Genomic DNA, 20,841 nt, shown 5'->3' on the forward strand with positions numbered 1-20,841 from the left:
TTGTTTGATTTCAACAAAAATTGAATATATGGGGTTCTTCAATATGCTGAATCTAACCATGTACTGTAAAAGCAGAAATTTTCGTGGAGGATTTAATTTCGTTTATTTCGTGGAAAGAATATATCCACGAAATTAAAACCCCCACGAAAATTTAACTTCCATATAAAACCACTTCCAGTTTAAGGAAACCACGAAATTAAATCCCCATGAAATCTTACAGAGAGACAAAACCACGAAATTTTAACCCCACGAAAATTAATGTTTCTACAGTATTTAGATTTTTAATATTTGGGCCCGATTATCAAATTGGTCTACATTGAGGTTACAGGGTCTAAAATTGAACATTATTTGAATTCTTGGGGTTCTATGATATGCTGAATCTGACCATGTATTTAAATTTTGGATATTGGACCATAATAGGTAAATGTCCAATTTAATTTTTTAAAAGTTTTTAAGTTTAAGTTCTTAGACCACATTCATTCTGTGTCAGAAACCTATGTTGTGTCAACTATTTAATCACAATCCAAATTCAGAGCTGTATCAAGCTTAAATGTTGTGTCCATTCTTGCCCCAACTGTTGAGGGTTTGATCTCTGCGGTCGTATATAGCTGCTCCCTGCAGAGCATCCGGTTTAGACTTGGTACCATTAAGAGCTCAGCATGTATATGTCTATTGTTGAAAACTGCATGTTGCCCTCTAAGACATCTTTCGGCTTTTTTTTTATTTTGAGTTGCTAGATCTAATTGACCTATAGCCAATATTTCCTTTTTATTTAGATAATCTGCATGTATTCAACAATAAGGAGATGTGGTATAATTGCCAATGAAAAAACTATCCACCAGAGACCATTTAAACAAGGATGTAATTTTAGCCATTTAGCTTATTTGGAAATATGGTCATGTGTATCCTTTTTGCTGTAAATTTCTCTTTATTCAATTTTTCTGAATGGATATTATTTAAATCTTTTCTGAATATGTCAACCAATAATTTTTTATTTATCTTGGACTTCAAGTTGGAACACGTAAGGAATACCATTTATTTACAAATGAAATGCTTGCATTAACACATCTTTCCTTTCACACTGTAATTGCTTGTAATTATTGAGTCTTATTCAAGTTGATGTTTTAGGTTAAGGTGATCAAATTGTACCTTCAATGGTGTTTCAAATAAGATGTGTCCAATGATTAAATATCCTTTTTCAGGGGTTTGTATAGATATTACTTATTGATTGATGTTTGATTAAAATTAGGCATGACTTGACCAGAGTCATGTTTCCTTAAAATGTTGTTCAAGGCGACTCCATTGTTCTGCTGACCAACTGCTCTGAGACAGGAAACTCATATAAACATACTACAGGATGTTTTCTTGTTTATTGTAATCATTCTAAGGCTATCAATAAATAAAATAATAACAAAGTTTTCAAATTTTATATAGTAAAAATAAATATATAAATTTGTGTATAACAATTCACCCCATTAGCCCTAACCAGTGTTTCTTTAAGACTTGTATGCAAAATTATTGTTGGTCAAGTTTTACAAATTAAAATTGACCATGTAGACTTTGTATTAAACATATTTTGTAAAACAAATCTGCATGAGAAATGAACTTTTTACGCTGTTTTCAAAATATGAAATTTTGGATAACTGATCACATGCGAGTGTCTTGTCTTGAATATTAGATTTCAGTCATTTAATCATGAAAACTAGATTAGGAACAAGTGACATATGTCTTCAAAATATGTATTGTTTACCTCTTTAACACATAGGAATACCTTTGTCACCTTCTGCGATCTTTAACGTAGGGAGGAAACAAAAATGATTCCTTTTCTATATATCTTTAATCTGTCAAACCTTTGCAATTACAATGGTATACAGACAGTATTCCTGAAAAAAATCTACCATGCATGTGTAATATCTAATATTTGCTGTTGCATTGTGCAGATCTATATCATTAATTAATAATAAAAGCAGCTTAAAAGCGGTGATTGCTTGAACAATTCTTTTATTTTACAAGGAGTGTATTTTTATCATATGAAGAATGAGAAGATGAAACCTGTTTAATAAAATTACTCACAAAAAGTAATTGGTAAATTTACAAGGGAGTACTTTCCTAGGAACTACAATTAGCTATGGATGCAATAAATTTATCTTTACTTTAAAAAAAAAAATCTAAATCATTGGCGACTAGATTTCTTTTTTCTTCTGCTTAAAACTCAATTTTATCATAAGAATTTTGCCAACTGACTTTTAAAAGATAACGTGTAAACTAAAACTGACCACTCATTTTGACAAAACAGGAAAGAAGGTTCAAACTTGAAGAATTCCTATCTCACTGAATCACATTTATTCCAGTGCACACAACAAAACTAAAATGGTCCTTTATATTATACAGATAAAATTGCTCTGACTAGATTTAATATTTTTGTATCAATATCATTTTTCTATTAACAAGGACCAATGGGTACATATAAGACATATTTTCTATCATTTACACAGCATTAAATGTTTCAAAAAAGACAAACCATTTCTGTAACCTTTCTCATGAAAATTAAAATTTAAAGATTAACTGCACAATGTATAATAACGCCAATTTTAGAGACATTCTACTTTTTATCCACCAAATAAAATCTAATGGATGTATCTATCTATATATAACAATGCAAAATCAGCCATCTTTATTTGCCTGAACAAATACTGGTATCCAATTGGTTCAGAGGTATGTTATAATTTGATTAAACAGTTAAAAGGAATTGTTCTTTCCCCTTAAATAAACACATAAGTATTTTCCTTAATATTATTCAACCTTAAAACAGTAGAAAATCTATCAACACAATAATATCATAGTTGCAGCACTTAGAAATACTGAAGCAGGACTATTCTATTACACACTGTTCACTACACAACACTTTAATACTGATTGATTTATTTACATATAATTATAAATAACTACATTGCACTCATTTGATGCCACAAGCACATTAACTTTTACTTCTCTTATTGGTGATTTAATGGGGTGAAAATGTTCAGTTCACTATCTTAAATATTTTTTAACAGATTGAAAAATTGTTCTCTTACAATTCAATTTCTATTCTTATGGACATGTACAGTAAAGATCAGTTGACAATCCCTACCCCAAAACAGCTGTAGAAATAAGGGAGATAACAATTTGACATGTGATCACATGTACAAGTAATTTCCTCCAATTACTGTAAACAATACAAGTGCATAGCCTCTTAGTGTCTTGTACAAAATATATGAAATAACCATAAATACTATAAAAACAATAATTAAAATTAATAAATTATCAACAAAAATATCACAGACAGTAATATGTATTTGGACGGAATGTAACAACACAGTTTTAATTTACAGATGGTAGTATTGGTAAGTTCATGCTTTGAATGGAATATGTAATCTGTGTTATTTGGACAGAATGTAAGAGAAGAAATAGTCTGGTATCAACAAAACATACAGTATTTGGATGAAATATTGAATGTAACCAACAAATTATACTTGAAAAAAAAAGCTTTTAATCTGAAGGTAATTCTTAACAGAAGACACTATTTAGCTATTTTTTCACAAGGCATTCTTGTATATCTAATATAAATTCTTGTATATCTAGTATAAATGACTTCTGAAAATTGAATTCTCTGTTATTTTAATATTGCTGTTTGATTAACCTGAAATATTAAACATTTCATACTTGTGTTTTTAATATGAATACTGGGAATAAATGTAGGATGTTAAAATAGCCCTAAACAGTGATAGGTCAATTTAATGAAGACTATGTATCTACTTAATAACACATTTACATTGGGTATTAAACAGCAGCAGTATCACACTTGACCCTAACAAGGGAGGGAACTCATTTAGCAGTTATTGTATTATACAGCAGCACTTTATATTAGCATGTGAACTTCATATGAACCAATCACCTTGTAAATATATGTAGTTTATCAGCTTTTTTTTTTATTAGGATTGGTCATGGGTCTTCATAATCTTGACCAGTAAATTTTTTATATTATTATATTTTTAGTTGGATTTTATATGCAATAATTTTGTACTTAAAATTCTAAATATAAAACTATTGAAAACAAGATGTCTTCTGTTCATCATTATTTTCTTTATCATAACATTCATAAAGACCTTACAAAGTTTTTATGCAACAGAAAAATAAAATTGACTTTTATAATATAACACATGCAATTATTATAATGCATCCTAGGTAAAAATGGGGTCAGTAATTTAACATTTGCAACAAGTTATGCCCCTACAAATTAGACATTTTATGAAATACATGTTATAGAAAATCTATAAAAATACAGATCTTTTTTTTAAATTGACATGCGTTCTCCTTGGGAGATGAATTCATCATAGCATTTCTATGCCACAAACTTAACATATGGTTAACATAGAAAAAGCATTCTTATATCCTCAATAAATATTTGAACTCAAATGTACAGGCAAAATCATACAAGTGTGATATATGTAATAAATAGCATCCAGTCTTTCCATTCAGACACAGCCTGATTTATTTTCTGTCTCACACATTTGACACACAATCTGCTGACTTTCATCCATGAATACTGTAATGTTTGGTTCAACAGAGGTGATTCAACAGAGGTGCACTTTGACTGAATTTCTATCAGTTATACTGACACATGCAATGGTGTTTTATCACAATGTTGAGAATGATTCTCCATAAAAGCCATGGTGTTTTATCACAGAATGTATTTCTCTTGAGAATGATACTCCATAACTATATTGATTCATAGTCTTTTTGCCATTGTGTGTATTTCTCTTTATTTATACTAGCAGACGGTCTAGTTCTTTCAATAGCTTTTAAAACATCTGTAGTAGTTATAGTGTCCAAACGCAGATGTAACTCTCCTGTTAAAAGATAAAATTACATTTAATAAAAAAAAATTGAAAATATTATTAATTCATGATAAGGGCTGCTCAAGAATAAGAATAAAAATATGTTGAGGTCTGAAGGTACTTCTATTAATATGTTATGGCCAGATAAGTTGTAGGAAATAATCAATCAACATTTTATGTCCCAAATATTCATTTCTAAAACAGCGAAGTGCTGCAATGAAAAATCCTTTATTTTTTTATACATTTTTTGAAAAACAATTTTTCAAAAAATTTAAAAAAAAAGAACTTTGAAGTAAGTTTCATCCTAATACCATACACCATTGTTTAATACTAGACTGTTTAAATAATGTCTATTATTTTATCTTTATTATCATTATCTGTGCAGTTGTAATTATAGAAATAGCAAACCTGTATAAAATAAAATGGTTAATTGGAGATTTTGACATTTTACAAATAATTTATAATGTCCAAAGATACCTTAAATAAATATCATAATTTTCATTTGATAAATTTTACCCCAAAAATTTCATTAACTATATTATGCAATTTTTATTTAATTTACCACATGCCAATAATTCTGAATGTGAGTATCAACATAGAAAAGTTATTTTTAGTCCCCATACTAGTGATCTTCAACAAAAATACATGTGAGAAAAGCAACATATTATTTTTTTTGTAAAAAGATTTTTTTTACAGGATGTATTTTTATGCAATTTGTGAAGAAAAGCAGGAAATAAGCATATTAATTCACATTAATTGTTTTATAGCAAAAACACCAGGGTTATGTATAAAACTTGTAAACTCTCAAATGTTCCTGTGTTTCTAGTAATTATACAAGATTCAAATTAACTTAATTTCACTTTTAGTAATAACTTGTTTTTTAAGTAAAAGTTTCTATTATTCATATGTAAAATACAGCAAAACACAAGAACAAGTTTTAACTTAAATACCTAAACGATTATATTCAATTCCTAAAAATAGATGTAGCACCAATCTAAATGCACAAGTTAACATATCTGTATATACCTTTATAAAGGCATACGTGTATATACTTTTCTAAATAATCATGTATTATAATTTGTACACATCTATCTATATATGAACATGTGTATGCACAAAGTTATCTGATGAATTTTGTGTGTAAAATGAAATCATTCACCAGAAAATGGGCTTGTGTAGAATTCCAGTATTAATATATATTTTTTCATGCACTTTTTCAGTTAACCTTTCATTAACAATTCATGACTTATATTTGTACCTATGTGGCTAATTACACTGATTTTGGTGAATATGTTCCTGTCAGGGTGTCTTTGATTATTTCCAGTAGTAGGAATAAAACTGGTATAAACACTCAACAAAAACTTGTCCCTATCCAAAGTCAGGAACCTAGTCCATGGTTGTCTTAGGTCATTTCTTAATGTTATGCTGGCGGTCATATGGAATTTGGTGTTGATGACAGATAGCATATGTTATTCTGTTAAGATCATGACATTGAAAAAACATTGTCTATTGCTGAGGACTATATGTTGACTTCTAGATGTTTTTTTTTTATATTGTGTTTGTTTTCTTGTGCTAGTGTTTCTTTGACTTATACCCTACATTCCCTTTATTCATTGTTTTTTTATACATCATGTTATGTTTTGACAAAATGATCTACATATCTATATTTGCACTGAAGACAATAAATTCACCTGGTTCATTTTTCTCTAGTGCATCAAATATTTTTCTGACAGGTCTCATGGCAGCTTCTTTACATACTAACTTTAAATCTGAACCAGAGTAATATTCAGTTCTCTGTAAAGATAAAGTAATGTAGTTAATATATACAATGCTTACATGTGACTGAGTACTGGTGAAACTGCTATGAGACTAACAAAATAGTCTATCAGCTTAGCTCTTATATCAATCCACTCTTGTTTAGTTCAGAAATCATTTATTGATCATGATTAAAGTAATGTTGAAACTCCAATGATCAAGGCTTTACTATAGACATCAAATGAACTTCATTCCTTTATCAAGAATCATAGGATTAAGGTCAAGGTCATGTGAAATTTAACCAAAAGCCAGGTACGCATTACAATCATTCCATACACTGAAAACATAGTTGGCCTACTGCTTAAAGTATCAGAGGAAAGAACCTAATCAGATAATCACTGACCAATGAACCATGTAAATGATGTCAAGGTTAGATGCATCCTCCCATACAGACATCTACAGCTTATAATTATTCCTTACATCAAATGTATTTGACCTACTCCTAAAAGGATCTGAGAAATTGAACTTATCACAAAAACTTATACATGTGGACCATGAAAACAATATATGATTGATCAACAAATAAAAATATTGTGTACATGAGGCCCTCATTAGGGTGTCGAAGTCATCATATAATCACAAATATTTTGCCACTATAATCCCATAATTACATTAGATGTATGTTTCATTATGATACTTTATTCTGATCGGCTAACTGCACATCACGTGTTATTCCGTAAGCAATTGCATTGCTCAATAAAACTTTTCATTCATGATAACATAAGGTCCCACAATAAAGTGCAAAGGTGAATTAAATAAAACAGTAATAAAATTCGTGTTTTCGTGATCATTACTAAAAAAATGTAATTATAAGTATTGAATGCTTCTTTTTGTAACTTCATAAGGGTTGTAAAAGCGTTGACCGTGCGCACATTTTTAGTATGAAGCGCTTCCGAGCTTCATACAAAATGTACTTCGGTCAACGCTTTTACACCCCAATGAAGTTACAAAAAGAAGCATTCAATTCTTAAATAATCATTAAATAAATATTTAAGGTGAGGTTTTGTCATTTTTTTCAGATGTTCAAATCCATGTTTTTTTATACAATACAGAGTAAAATATTTTACCCCACAACACCCATTTATCTATTCATATAAGACTTAATATCTCATAAAAGGCCTTTTGCCAAAATTTAAGCAGACTCTTAATTTCTTTTCTTTCAATTTAGATCTGAATAATACCAATGCAAATATAAGGTAAAAGTCAGAGTCAGCCTTTTCCCGCCATATTTGAAAATCAAATATCTTGAAAAGGAGCTCCATGACCTATCAAGGTTTTTAGCTTGTTTGTTCCTTAACTAATGCTCTTTTGACTTATAGTATCAATTTAAAATTCTTGATTTTTTTATTTTCAGAACTGAAAACTAATGTTCTTATATAAATATAAATATTTATGAAATATTTGGTCTGGTAATCAAACAAACACTATAAAAACGTCCAAGTAATCACATAATCATGAGGAGGCTCGTAAATACATACAGCTGCTAATACATCATAGTCCACATTAGATAACAGTTCTAATCCTCCTTCTTTAGGCATAACTACTGATGGAAGGTGAAATTTAAACATAGCTTTTCTGGCTTCTAACGTAGGTAAATCTACTATAATTCTCTTCTCTAATCTTCTAAGCATGGCTTGATCTAACTCCCTGAAATAAAGATTATATTTAAGAAATAATTCTTTCATGCCATGCTCTATGCCCATTTTAACATGGGTAGGCATTATATTTGTTACTATCTTAATACCGAGCGTTAGCGAGGTATTAAATGTTTACAAATATAATGCCTACCCATGTTAAAATGAGCATAGAGCATGGCATGAAAGAATTATTTCGATTCTAATAGGAATATTTTGAACTTTTGTACTTCGAAGCGGACCTATAGTAGACGCTCGAAATGTCGCCATTTTGATTTGATGAACAAAAAAGATATAGAAAAATAAACAGTTTGTCAATAAAAAAAGAACAGAAACATTTAAACTTACTTTTAGAATGTTTTTATTTAATTTCCTAGCGAACAACACCAACAAAAATGTCTATTTTGATCTCTGGTGTTGTTCAAAATTCATCTGACATTGCAATTTCAATTGTGTCGTCAATCACGTGCAGCCCATGTTCTATTCGAATTAGAACATTGCTTTGTACCCAAAGCTAAAGAAGAACGTCATATTAGAATAGATTATAAGATTTTTCACCTATAGATGCTAACAGCTGTGTAATTTCTATTCCATATTTTAGAAAAGGGAATAGCTATAATGTTTAATGTTGTTTAATGTGGTCTCTTCTCTAAAAAATCTGACATTTAACATTTAAATCTCAAGTTATACTGAAATGTTTTCTTGTAAGATTTTTCAAAAAAACAGTCTTTGTTCTTGGTATTGTTTATTTTTTTTATTTTTTTGTTCTGTTAGAGTATTGTCCTATTGATAATAATCAATTGTTTCATGTGACACAGCTTCTATCAGTAGTCTTCAAGGTCATAATTTAGGAATAATGTTACCCCCTTTTTTCTGTAATATTTTCCAATTTTGTTGAGACTACATGCCATACACACAAAGAGTCAATAATTTGATCATGTCATAAAATGTCAACAATTTATTTTTTCAATGATCTTAGAGATAAATGATCATGGTTTATGTAGAAATCTGGATAAAGATAAACAAATACATAAATGGTTACCATGGTAAATTAGAAGCAGCCAATAAAAAGACAAGATCATCTGTTTTGGCCAATCCATCCATCTGTACTAATAATTCTGTTTTCATTCTCCTGCTGCCTTCATGTTCACTGAAACCAATTAAGATAGGCTATCATTGAATACACTAATAAACACATATAGATAGGCTATTACCTACAAGACTAAGAAATGCATACATAGAATATGTTGATTTCCTATAATATTTTTTTTTCTTTCTTTCACGGTTATCTTCTTTTGTAAAGCAAATCACAAAAAGAGGTCTTAGCAGGGATTTAAAATTTTACATAGATTACATTTAATACTATCTTACCTAGTACCCCCTTGAGATCCTCTTTGACTCATAATGGCCTCCAATTCATCAATAAAGATTGTAGATGGAGCATAAAATCTTGCCATCTCAAATAGCACCTGTGTAAAGTTAAACAATAAAATTACTTTTTCATGATAATATTTTACCATTGTGTTTATGGCAGAACTTTGGAAAAGAGTAGGACAACAAAAATACAGAACTCTGTAGTCCCTTGTATATTTATTCACAAATTGCTTTGACTATAGTAGTGATTTCAAATTTTAAATATGGCAGACTTTTGTCTATTTTTGTTGGTGTTAAATAATATTGTACATGAGTCATTTAAGGTTTGTATTGTTGCTGTCTTACTGATATATATACCCCAAATCTCATTTTCTCCATATTTCATGCACCACCTGTTTTTCTTCAAAAAATATTAATAATTATATAGACTCTCCTGACCAGTGCTCGATAATTTAACATTAGTTTTCACTGTTTACCAACATAATCGTGCAAACTTATTCATGACCTTTTGTTTGTTCAAAGTTGACCTTATTTGAAATAAAAGGACCTGATTGGTTGTTTAATTCCTATTATGACGTTGTGGCATGCTTGATTCACATGCTAAAAATATGCATTGACCAGTTCTCGATAATGTTATAAAACCCTCAGAATAAAATTAAAATAAGAACTATAATGTCTATTTGATAAAATGAACATTTTACTGATAATTGGCATTCAAATTTTACTGAAATGGTAATATATTCACAGAAATTCAAAGATTCTAAAATTTATCAAAATGTTTATTGTTTGGAAAACTTTTTTTTCCCGTAAAAATGTTCAAAGTTTATTATTCCTCAGACTGTACACAAACATTGCAGTACCACAGCTCATCAGTGACATATGAAACACCCAAACCGGAATATATATGAAGGACAAGCAAGTTTACCCAAAATATATAAAGAGGCTCTAGGGGGACAAAAAATGACGTTACAAACGCCCTGGATTGAATATTACTGTAGGAATTACATCATTTAATTGTAAATGAATTTATAATAGATCCATGTTATTTCTAACTACTAAATATGTAATTAAAGTTTGTTTTTTTAAATTGATTCAAAGAGCGATCTTTTCAACTTCGATTCACCACTGTCGATTCATCGTCTGCTATTAATTTCCTGTTAAGCTAAGATCATGCAAAATGTACATTTCCTGTAAAGCCCCTTTTAAGGTATAAATACAAAACATATTTTAATTCTAAAGTATTTTATTTTCATTAAAACAATAATTTCTGTAGCGCGTTATCGATCACTGGTTATTATCCAGTCCTGGTCAGGGGAGTCTAGTACAATTTTTCCATTGAAAATTTTTTTTCAGTGGTGTTCCTGGTTAACTAGCTATGCAAAGGCTCTACAGCCATTCAATATTAGTAGAAACTATTTACTTGTTAACAAGTACTTACCCTGACTAATTTTTCAGAGTCCCCCCTCCATTTACTAACTATACTTGTAGCTGATATATTAAAGAAAGTGGTATGGCATTCTGTTGCTATGGCTTTTGCTAAAAGTGTTTTTCCTGTTCCTGTAAAAGATAACATTATCCATTACCGTATATGACAATACTCTCAGCTGAACACAGGTCTGGGAAAGAAATTGCTCATTGTTGAAGGCCATACAGTGACCTATTGTTAATTTCTGTGTCATTTGGTCTCTTGTGGAGAGTTGTCTCATCAGCAATCATACCACATCTTATTTTTTTATAGATACCACAATAATATTATCAGTGGATTTTACCAATGTTGTAAATCAAACAATATTGTGACATCTCAAAATCCCCTTCTTAGATTGACTGAGTAGGGACAGAATAATGATTCAATAATGATGTGGAGATTAAATAAAAATTGTTTCTAGCACGTCATATATTAGTCTCATCTGATGTGTATCAACCTAAACCCATCTGTTTTACTGAATAGTTATCAAAGGTACCAGGATTATAATTTAATACGCCAGATGCGCCTTTCGTCTACATAAGACTCTATCAGTGATGCTCAGTTCAAAATAGTTATAAAGCCAAAAAAGTACAAAGTTGAATAGCATTGAGGACCCAAAATTCCAAAAAGTGATGCCAAATACAGCTAAGGTAATCTATTCCTGAAAAGCTACAGGAAATTTAGGTCTGTGACTTTTTTAGGAACTGCATGACCATGAGCAACAGAATCATCCTTCTTAGCTACACAACAGATTTCAAAGTGCCATAGACCTATTCGATCTTTTGTGTACCAGCTATCTTAGCTCATAGCTTTTAAAGCCTACCATTTTAATCATCTAGGTTCTCTCCTTTTATATTCAAGTTGGTGTGTTTTTTTGTGTTTTTTAATTTTTTTTATTTATACAACACCAAATCAATTATCAAAAGGCATAAAATATTGAAAAGTTCAATATTAACTATACATATTCAATTTAGGGACATAAAAACAATATCAAAGAATGAATAAGCATTGTTATTGTGTATTGCACTTGTAATCAAATCATCAGTCAGCTGATCTATTTTTTTCTTCATATTTCAAATTTAATTAAAAGAAATTCTATGTAAATGACTATTAAGCACCCAACCATTAGAACAAAATAATACAAACTCACTGAGAGATTACACAACATCTTCAGGATGCTCTGCTTTGTCAGATTTAACCTAAAATATTACTTGGTTCACCTTTTTTAATTGTCGTGAATTTTGAATATAATTGATGCATGAGATGGTATTTATTTCTGTCCCTTTAGAAAGTACTTTATTATATTAAATAATTTAAAAGTTAAAACCAGTGTATTTTCATAGAAAGTATGTATTACCTGGAGGTCCATATAATAACAATCCTTTCCATGGAGACAGTATACCTCTAAATAATTGTGGATACTGAAAAAGAAACCTCTGTATAATTTCTTCACAGTTAATTCTATTTGATATATCCATCTGTTATTCCTTTGCATATTTTTAAATACATTTTGTACCAGAAAATTGTGTGTCAAAAAGCTTATTCTATCAAATAGTTAACCAGATGTGTTGGAACGAGACAAATGGCATTTCTAGTAAAATTTTGATGACATGAAAGTCAAAGTCCAAAGCTCATTATTTTGGCAAAAATCAGTATAGCATAACCAAACTTAAAACTCAATCTTGTCATTGTAGACTAACATACTAAAGATCAGCTCAATGGAAATACTTTTAGAAAAAAAATTGTTATATATCTTCACAAAATTTTCAAAATCTGAAGCCTGGAACTTTGCCAATTCAGCAGAGCAGTAACAAATGTAAACTCAATCAGTAATTCATCAAAGTAGACTCACATACTAAACCCTAAATCAGCAGGGCCATAACAATTTACCTTTATAGGATAAACAACAGCTTCTTTAGATAATCTTTTAGCATGATCTAAACCTATAATATCATCCCACTTTACATCTATGTTTTGAACAAATATATCCTGAAAAATAGACAAAAATCATTTATATTAAAAAAGGCTAATTCAAAAAAAATAATTGTTGTCCATATCTAAATTGCTTGTGTAGAATTCTGTTTTATAGTTTGTAATTACTGCACCAATGTTATAACTACATAACAGGCTATTATTAGAACTTGGAATTTTTTTTAATTATGGAATTTCCATAATTTCTTTGGCTTGAAATTTCTAATAAATTACAAGTTTATTCTGTATTCTAATGTTCTGTGTAGTACACTTTCTATTACAAAAAAGATAGCACATTTTCAATAGAATGTACTCTGCCGTGCACAACACTATCTATTCAAAATACATTGAATGGAAAGTGAAATGCACTGCTAAAAAAGTATAATAAAGAATAACCATGGAATTTATTAAAAATTTCAAGCACAAGAAATTATGCAAATTCCATAATTATAAATAATTCCAAGTTAAAAAAATAGCCTGTTACATATTAATTTAATAAGAATTAAAACTAAGTCAGGGAAAGTATAAAAAGGCTAAAAATAAGAGAAATATTTATGTATACAACTTACCCTACTTATACTTTGAGCCAGTTCTCTCCATTCACTATTGTACCCTACATAACCACCTAAAGGCTTTAACAGTCGGTCCTACAACAAACAAAAAAAAAACATAGCTCTAGGTATTTGATTGCCCCTTTGGTTTCTTCTTACCCTTTTTTTTTGCAAAGTCCAGTAACCTACATAACTTATTCCATTAAGGTTTTTAGTCAATACATTCTAATAAAAGCATTAAGATATAAATAAAGACCATTACAGACATGTTACCAGACTTGAGACAGGCATATAAGAATGTGGTGAGTTTAAACAAGCTTTTTCTAAACTTCAACCATTCCGCTTTGAATTTTGAACAGCATGTTATATTCATTAATACAAATGTGTATTAAATGACGAATTTTCTGATGCTTCAATGGTTTTAAAAACCTGTATATCAGTAAAAAGCACAAGAAGTTCATATAGAATTTGTTATTAAAGAAAAAATATATATCCCAGCTGCAGTCATTCATACTTTTTTTCTTTTTTTCTTTAAATAAATAAAAAGAAGTGTACATGTATGTCTAATTTGATAATGATAATCTAATCCTTTTGTGTTTTGCAGATTGTGGTTATTGACCTTTGTTTCTATATTCAATATTTCATATACTGCCACACATTATAGAGTATTATCCCTACCTGACCATCAACTCCTTCCTCAGCATTCAGTTTGGTAGCATCATTAATCATAGCTCTAATATCAATTATCTGACCGGGCTGCAAAATAAAAGTTTGGTAAAAATAACTCAAACTGAAATATTAAGACATAAGAATTCAAAACAAAATAATACATCTGTAAGGAACAAAATACTTCTTCAAATAATTTGAACCTAAATGATAACACCAAATGTAGGTGCTGATCACTGCTGATGTGTCAGAGCTGAGTTTTACACTTTTGGATAATTAGCTGATATTTTTCTCTGAATGACCTTAGCTCTGTCTCCCAATTACATTCAGACGTCATGCACATTAACTTTTCATCGTAACATCAAATATTTTAAATTGTGATGCAATATTTTCCTGGAACTTGTGTGGGGTTTTGGTCATATATTTTGGTCAGACAAATTTACATAAAGTCTGTCATGTCTATCCTTGATATTTTATCATAATTTTCTGATTAACTGCCTCATATGCTAAGTCTCAAGAAACAGTAAAGTGACCTGGAATATGGATGATGGAATGACAAAGATTAATCTATATATACCCAGTCATCATATTAAAGTGTAATTGCAGACTACTTCCAAACAATCATGATACATTCAACCCTGCCACATTTTTGCACATGTCCCAAGTCAGGAGCCTCTCGCTTTTGTTAGTCTTGTATGATTTTTAATTTTAGTTTCTTCTATATATTTCAGAGTTTAGTGTGACATCCATTATCACTGAACTAGTACATATTTTTGTTTAGAGGCCACCTGAAGCATGCCCCCGGGTGTGTGATTTTCTTGCTGTACTAAAGACCCATTGGTGGCCTTTGGCTATTTTCCCGCTCTTTTGTTACATGGTTATCACATTGACACATTCCCCATTTCCATTCTCAATTTTATTGTAATCTTTATAGGATTAACTACTCTGATGGTAAAGGAATGAACTTTTCTCTGCAGCTTTCCTCACTATGAAAAATTGATTTATTTCTGCTAAATATAGGTTAAAAACCTATATAATTTCTTAAAGCTAATCGTTTATTAATTCTTATATAATACAACCTGGCATATTAATGATAATCAAGAATATTACATCATTGAAATAAAGCATACTTTATTCAATCTCTTGTTAGGTTCATCCACCACCCGACTTTCTGAATTGTTATTACTTCCTTGTACTGTTAACCCTTGCAAGGTCAAACCAAGGTCACCATTGGTCAGTGTAGCACCATTCACCTACACAACACATAACAACACAAATGTATTTTATACAAGAAAACATTATACATTAACAAAATAGGGTGATACTACTGCAAAAATAGTTTTTAATCATAAATTACCAACATTAATTTTGCAACATGTCAAGTTCAATCCTCACTCAAACATATCGTTACATATTATTTCATAAAAAAAATCTGACAGAGAAATAGTAACGGAACACTGTGATTATTCAACCTATTCCAACATGTCTACAGACAACCACAATATTTATCACTATAAAACCCCATCAATACAATATTATTCTATCTAACTATTATGTTATACCCTACCATTTTATCTGATTTGCTTTGTTCTGGTCCATTAGGTCTTCTTGTAGAGGACTGAACTTGTCTTGTTTGTCTACCAGTTCCAGATTTAGGTCTTCCAGACTGCTGAGGTGGACTTGGAGGTCGGCCATTCTGTGGTATTCTGGGTAATGATGGTGTTAAAGATGCTGAGTTTTTACTGAAATGATAAAAATTATAAATGCAAGTCCTGTTATACAGATAAATTGGTCTTTAAATCTAATTTTCCTTCTAAACAATTATTGAGACTGCTATTTTTCTCATTAATATAAAAATAATTATACAAGTCACGCTATGGCATAAATCAGGCATTTTCCACTTGTTTGGGCTAATTTATTATACACGTATCAACAAACAGAAATAACAGACAATTCCAAGATACTTAATTATTTAAGTATGAATGATTATTGTTCAGATATGCTCTTTTCTACAACACAAAATGCATGATGTGTTAACATGAATTATGAATGAAATACTAGTTTTACAAAATGCATACTGCAAATGCCAAACAAAATATGACCAATGAAGCAATGATCTTGCATTGCATGCAAAAAATCTGCTAATCATGTGTGTATACATCAAGTTCAAATATATATGGTTTGTAGTATGATCCCAAATTATATGTCCATCACCAAATAAATCTGTTCTACCTACCATGCGGACAGGGACAATGACCGTATTCTTTAAATAATAAAGATATATATTCATATATGTATTTTTAACTCTCACCATATCAGCAAACATCTAAATTTTAGTCCTATTCAAACTTCTTAATGTTAACTTTTGGATTCATAATTACAGTTACATGAAACTTTCACACTAAAAACTCATCAGTTTTTCCATAATTTAAAAAAAAAATAAGAAAAAGATAAAACATTCATCACTTTCATGTATTCATTTCTCAACATTAAAGTAAATGGGTAGTTGAAAGTATTTAGTACAATGGGTGCCAATTGCAAAGCATTAACTAGTTCAAGCATCACATGTTTGTCATGATTTACAAAAACTCTAAAACAGGGAAAATAGTAGAAATGTCATTGATATAGTAGCTGACCCCCACCTCCAGATGAGGGATTCTATGGCTGCATTGAAGACCCATTTTTGACCTTGGGCTGTTTTCTGCTCTTTGGTCGAGTTGTTGTCTCGTTGAGATATTCCCCATTTCCATTCTCAATTTTATCTTAGACTTAGTAACAAAACATGTAACAGTAACAAAACAATGTTTCACAAAAATCTAGGTCCAAATTTCAACTGTTTACACATATTATTGTGCTATAATCATATCCCCATTGGTAATCAAGGTATCAGAAAACAGAAAGTAGGTAACTTGACTGAAGAAAACAGGGACAACTTATTTAATGATAAAACTAAATTAGAACTTTGCTTAACTTTATATTATTGAATATATAGTCCTATATCAAATCATGGTGGATTCAATAGGATTGATATACCTTGTACAAGTGATCAAATTGAGTAAAAGTCTGACTTATATATGGTACAATGTATCTCTGTTCCTGCTGTAATTTACATTCAAACAAGTGTAATATATGTTACACTGACATATAATTTACTCTTTAATTGAAGGATGCTCAACATCAAGCAGCAAATATTACATGCATATTCAGGAGAACTTTTTGATGAGATGATTATAAACCGCTTTGTACTAGACTGACATACTGAATTAAATCTTAATGTGATGCACAAAGGTTACAGCCTGTTTGAAGACAATGTCACCAATGATGATGATAGCATGACACAATATTTAACTCTTACTCCTAAATTTAGAATGCTTTGCAAAAAGGCAGCAAGAAAAAACCCAGACATGACAAAATATGAAACAATTCAAAAAAGAAAACCAATGGCAACCACTGAATTATGTGTACAGTTTTAATGGATATGAAAAGGCAAATTTAAATTTGTATATGAAAAAGACCCCAATATAAAACTTAACCAACCCAGAATGGAATACTGACAGGCAATGATAAATACATAAAGTATATACTTCTTAATATTTTGCATAAATAAAAACAAGCTGTGTGTCCAATAACATATTAAGAGACAACTCTCCACACCAGAGACCAGATGACAAAGAAGTAAACAATAATAGGTCAAAGTACAGCCTGTATACTATCATACACAAGCCTATGAAATTCTATGTTTACAATAGAGTATTTGGACATAAAACAACTCTTATTTACAGTTGACCCTCTTAACCTCCATAAAAAAATTGGGTGTTTTCTCTCCAAAATTTAAATGAACTGATTTGTGACAATCTTACTATGTCCCCAACACCTTCAACACATAATACGTACCGAGGCGATCTTACTCTAAACATGAAATTATACAAATATGGTACATATATAAATATATTATGAAGAAACAATCTCTTTGATTAGTATTTTATTAGAATGACAAAACATTACAACAGTTTGTGGATGCGATTCCATGATACCTCCATTGATTAGAAAGTACATGTACTTAATAGATAATGAGGAAATTAAAGTTCTCTATACAATTGTGTCTAAAATGAATTCCATACTTGTTGTCTTTCTAACGTAATCTCATCAGAAATTACATCTAGTTTTACAAAATATTCATGAAATTATAAATTTTAATATGAAACAGCAAATGTTTCTTGTATTTGAGTCAAACCCTTAGGTTTTTTTGCTTTATGGAGCATTCGTTTAAAGTTTTGTCATTTTAGCCTCAAAAAAGGGATATTCTTCAGCAGTTATTTGAGAAATATCATATCAAACCAAATAACAACAATTGTAACACATATTTGGCTTTTGAAAACAGTTTTATGTCAAAGCACAAAAATAATTTACAAATTAGTTCAGGGGTCAAAGCAGGTTTATTGGATCATTTGCAAAATATAGAAGTGGGCATTATATATGTGAAAATGCTCAAACGAGTGAATATAAAACAATTTTCTCAAAATCAAAAATGTAAATAACTTTCAAAAAATGTTTTAAAATTTGCAAACTGTCCCAAAACGAGTGCTGCATAAACACAAATACCTACCGAGGGGATGATCTAGCACGAAAACTATGTTCCCTCATGCTGAACAAAAATAAAAACAAGTCAAATTTGCATAAAATAATGTTGTTTTTTCGATTATTCAATCACATGTACGGTAGATGTTTAATGTATTCTTTATGTAATGGTAATCAATGAGAGTTATTTCCCATAAATTATTACTGAAGAGAAAACTCTTTTGTAAATAATTTCAACAAGGTATTTCCCTTGTTAAATTATTATATTTCAACTTGTGACAGTTTCAGCCAATCTTCAACAAAATAACCCCATCTAAACCAAGTCCACTAAACAGGGAATTAAATAAACAGGTCAAAATGTAAGACTCTTTCAAAATAATAACAAATAATGTTCAGTAATGGTCTTTTGATGAAAATCACATTTAAAAAATCACTGACAATACAAATTCAATATGGATGCCATACGCAATCTATAATGTAAATATAAGAAGAATGCGTCCATGGGATACATATGCCCCCATTTGTAATTATGCAAGAGTCATATACCTTGACATTGCGTTTTCATTTAACTTTCATGGCATTTGTTTCAGTGTGTTGCATGCACAAAAGTAACAAAAAGGCAAATTTGGCAATTTACAAATTTAGAATGGGACATAACACAAGTCAAAGTGATCCTACCCAATTTGTGTTGGTGTTAATAAGCATTGTGTATAAATTTCATTTCGTTGTGGCAAAGTCAAGTAAGATTGTGGAAAAGTCAATTTCGCCATATTTTTTTCAATAAGGAAGGGACATAATCCTAGAACAGTTAAAGTGTTGCCTCCCAAATTCAAACTTGTGTTTTGTGGTCAATAAGCAGTGTGAATAAGTTTAATAACATTTGATCAAAGCAAAGTAAAGCTAGAGTGTGGAAATGAGATATTTGTCATTTTTTCCAATTAGAAAGGGACAAATATGTAACTCAAGAACAGCAAAAGTGATGTCACCCAAATTTTAATTTGACCTGTGTTTAATGGTCATAAGCATTGTGTATAAGTTTCTTAATATCTGATGGATGCAAACTAAACTCAGAGAACAGAAACCAATGTTTGGACGTACATTAGTAGATGGACAAGGGTAAAGCATTATGGCCCCTTCATCAGGACAGGGGCATTAAAAAACAACACTTGTTTAAGCTTATTTGAAGTCAATTGAAATTTGTTTGTTCTTTATAACAGCAGTGGAAAACCAAGGATATATATTACAAGGAAGGGAATCCTAGATAAGGACCAAAATATAAACAAATAAGATTTAAGAAATCTTAATAAGGATCATGGTGACTCAAATATGATTTTTTAAATGTCTTTTGTGTAGCCGTAGGATGGTTTCAGTGGTGATATCATTGATACATGAAAAATATGATTAATACATGTATAGACTCACAAATTCTTGAGAATGGATGGACACTCATGAGTCACATAAGCATAAAAGTAGGTCACAGTTACTGAAGTAGTGATGAATATTTTTGTACTATCTATGGTGGAAAATTACAATAGTGATATCTGATAAATGAATATTAACAATCATAAATAGACATACATACAGGTATGGACAGACAAGGGTAATCTATATGTGTCTAAAACACATTGTTTAAGGGTCAATTAGTTTACTCATATATTTATGGATGCAATGATCGATGAACATATACAAACATGCATATGAATGATAAATATGTAAATGTAATATAGATTGTACATGTAACTTATGAATGACATGCATTCTCCCTCAATAATCTATCTAGCATGGTACACAGAGCCTATGTGTGTGTGAGATACTCACCCTAAACTTGAACGACATCGACTTAAACTTGCACTATAATATGGAAGTATAACTTGCTAATATAAATCTACACTTTTATATCTACCGGTAAT

General features: G+C 30.1%; 1 protein-coding gene across 9 annotated transcripts in view; it reads right to left on the reverse strand.

Moving 5' to 3' along the window:
- Positions 1-1,413: 1,413 nt before the first annotated feature.
- Positions 1,414-20,841, reverse strand: part of LOC139521766 (katanin p60 ATPase-containing subunit A-like 2) — a 28,278-nt gene continuing 8,850 nt past the window's right edge. The window contains exons 5-21 of one of the 9 annotated variants that reach the window (XM_071315357.1): positions 20,750-20,782; positions 18,960-18,998; positions 18,248-18,262; positions 16,590-16,616; positions 15,921-16,095; positions 15,484-15,606; positions 14,366-14,443; positions 13,706-13,783; positions 13,056-13,154; positions 12,523-12,586; positions 11,139-11,257; positions 9,698-9,795; positions 9,369-9,476; positions 8,171-8,339; positions 6,569-6,671; positions 5,828-5,848; positions 1,414-4,889 (exon numbers count right to left, since the gene is read on the reverse strand). In XM_071315357.1, coding sequence (XP_071171458.1) covers positions 4,759-4,889; positions 5,828-5,848; positions 6,569-6,671; positions 8,171-8,339; positions 9,369-9,476; positions 9,698-9,795; positions 11,139-11,257; positions 12,523-12,586; positions 13,056-13,154; positions 13,706-13,783; positions 14,366-14,443; positions 15,484-15,606; positions 15,921-16,095; positions 16,590-16,616; positions 18,248-18,262; positions 18,960-18,998; positions 20,750-20,782 — 1,480 coding nt within the window. In that variant the 3' untranslated portion in view covers positions 1,414-4,758. The remainder of the gene's footprint in view (positions 4,890-5,827; positions 5,849-6,568; positions 6,672-8,170; positions 8,340-9,368; positions 9,477-9,697; positions 9,796-11,138; positions 11,258-12,522; positions 12,587-13,055; positions 13,155-13,705; positions 13,784-14,365; positions 14,444-15,483; positions 15,607-15,920; positions 16,096-16,589; positions 16,617-18,247; positions 18,263-18,959; positions 18,999-20,749; positions 20,783-20,841) is intronic. The other 8 variants (XM_071315359.1, XM_071315358.1, XM_071315360.1 and 5 more) reach the window with 8 other exon arrangements.

This window comes from Mytilus edulis, chromosome 4 (genome assembly GCF_963676685.1).
Source record: "Mytilus edulis chromosome 4, xbMytEdul2.2, whole genome shotgun sequence".
NCBI classification, from domain to species: domain Eukaryota; kingdom Metazoa; phylum Mollusca; class Bivalvia; order Mytilida; family Mytilidae; genus Mytilus; species Mytilus edulis.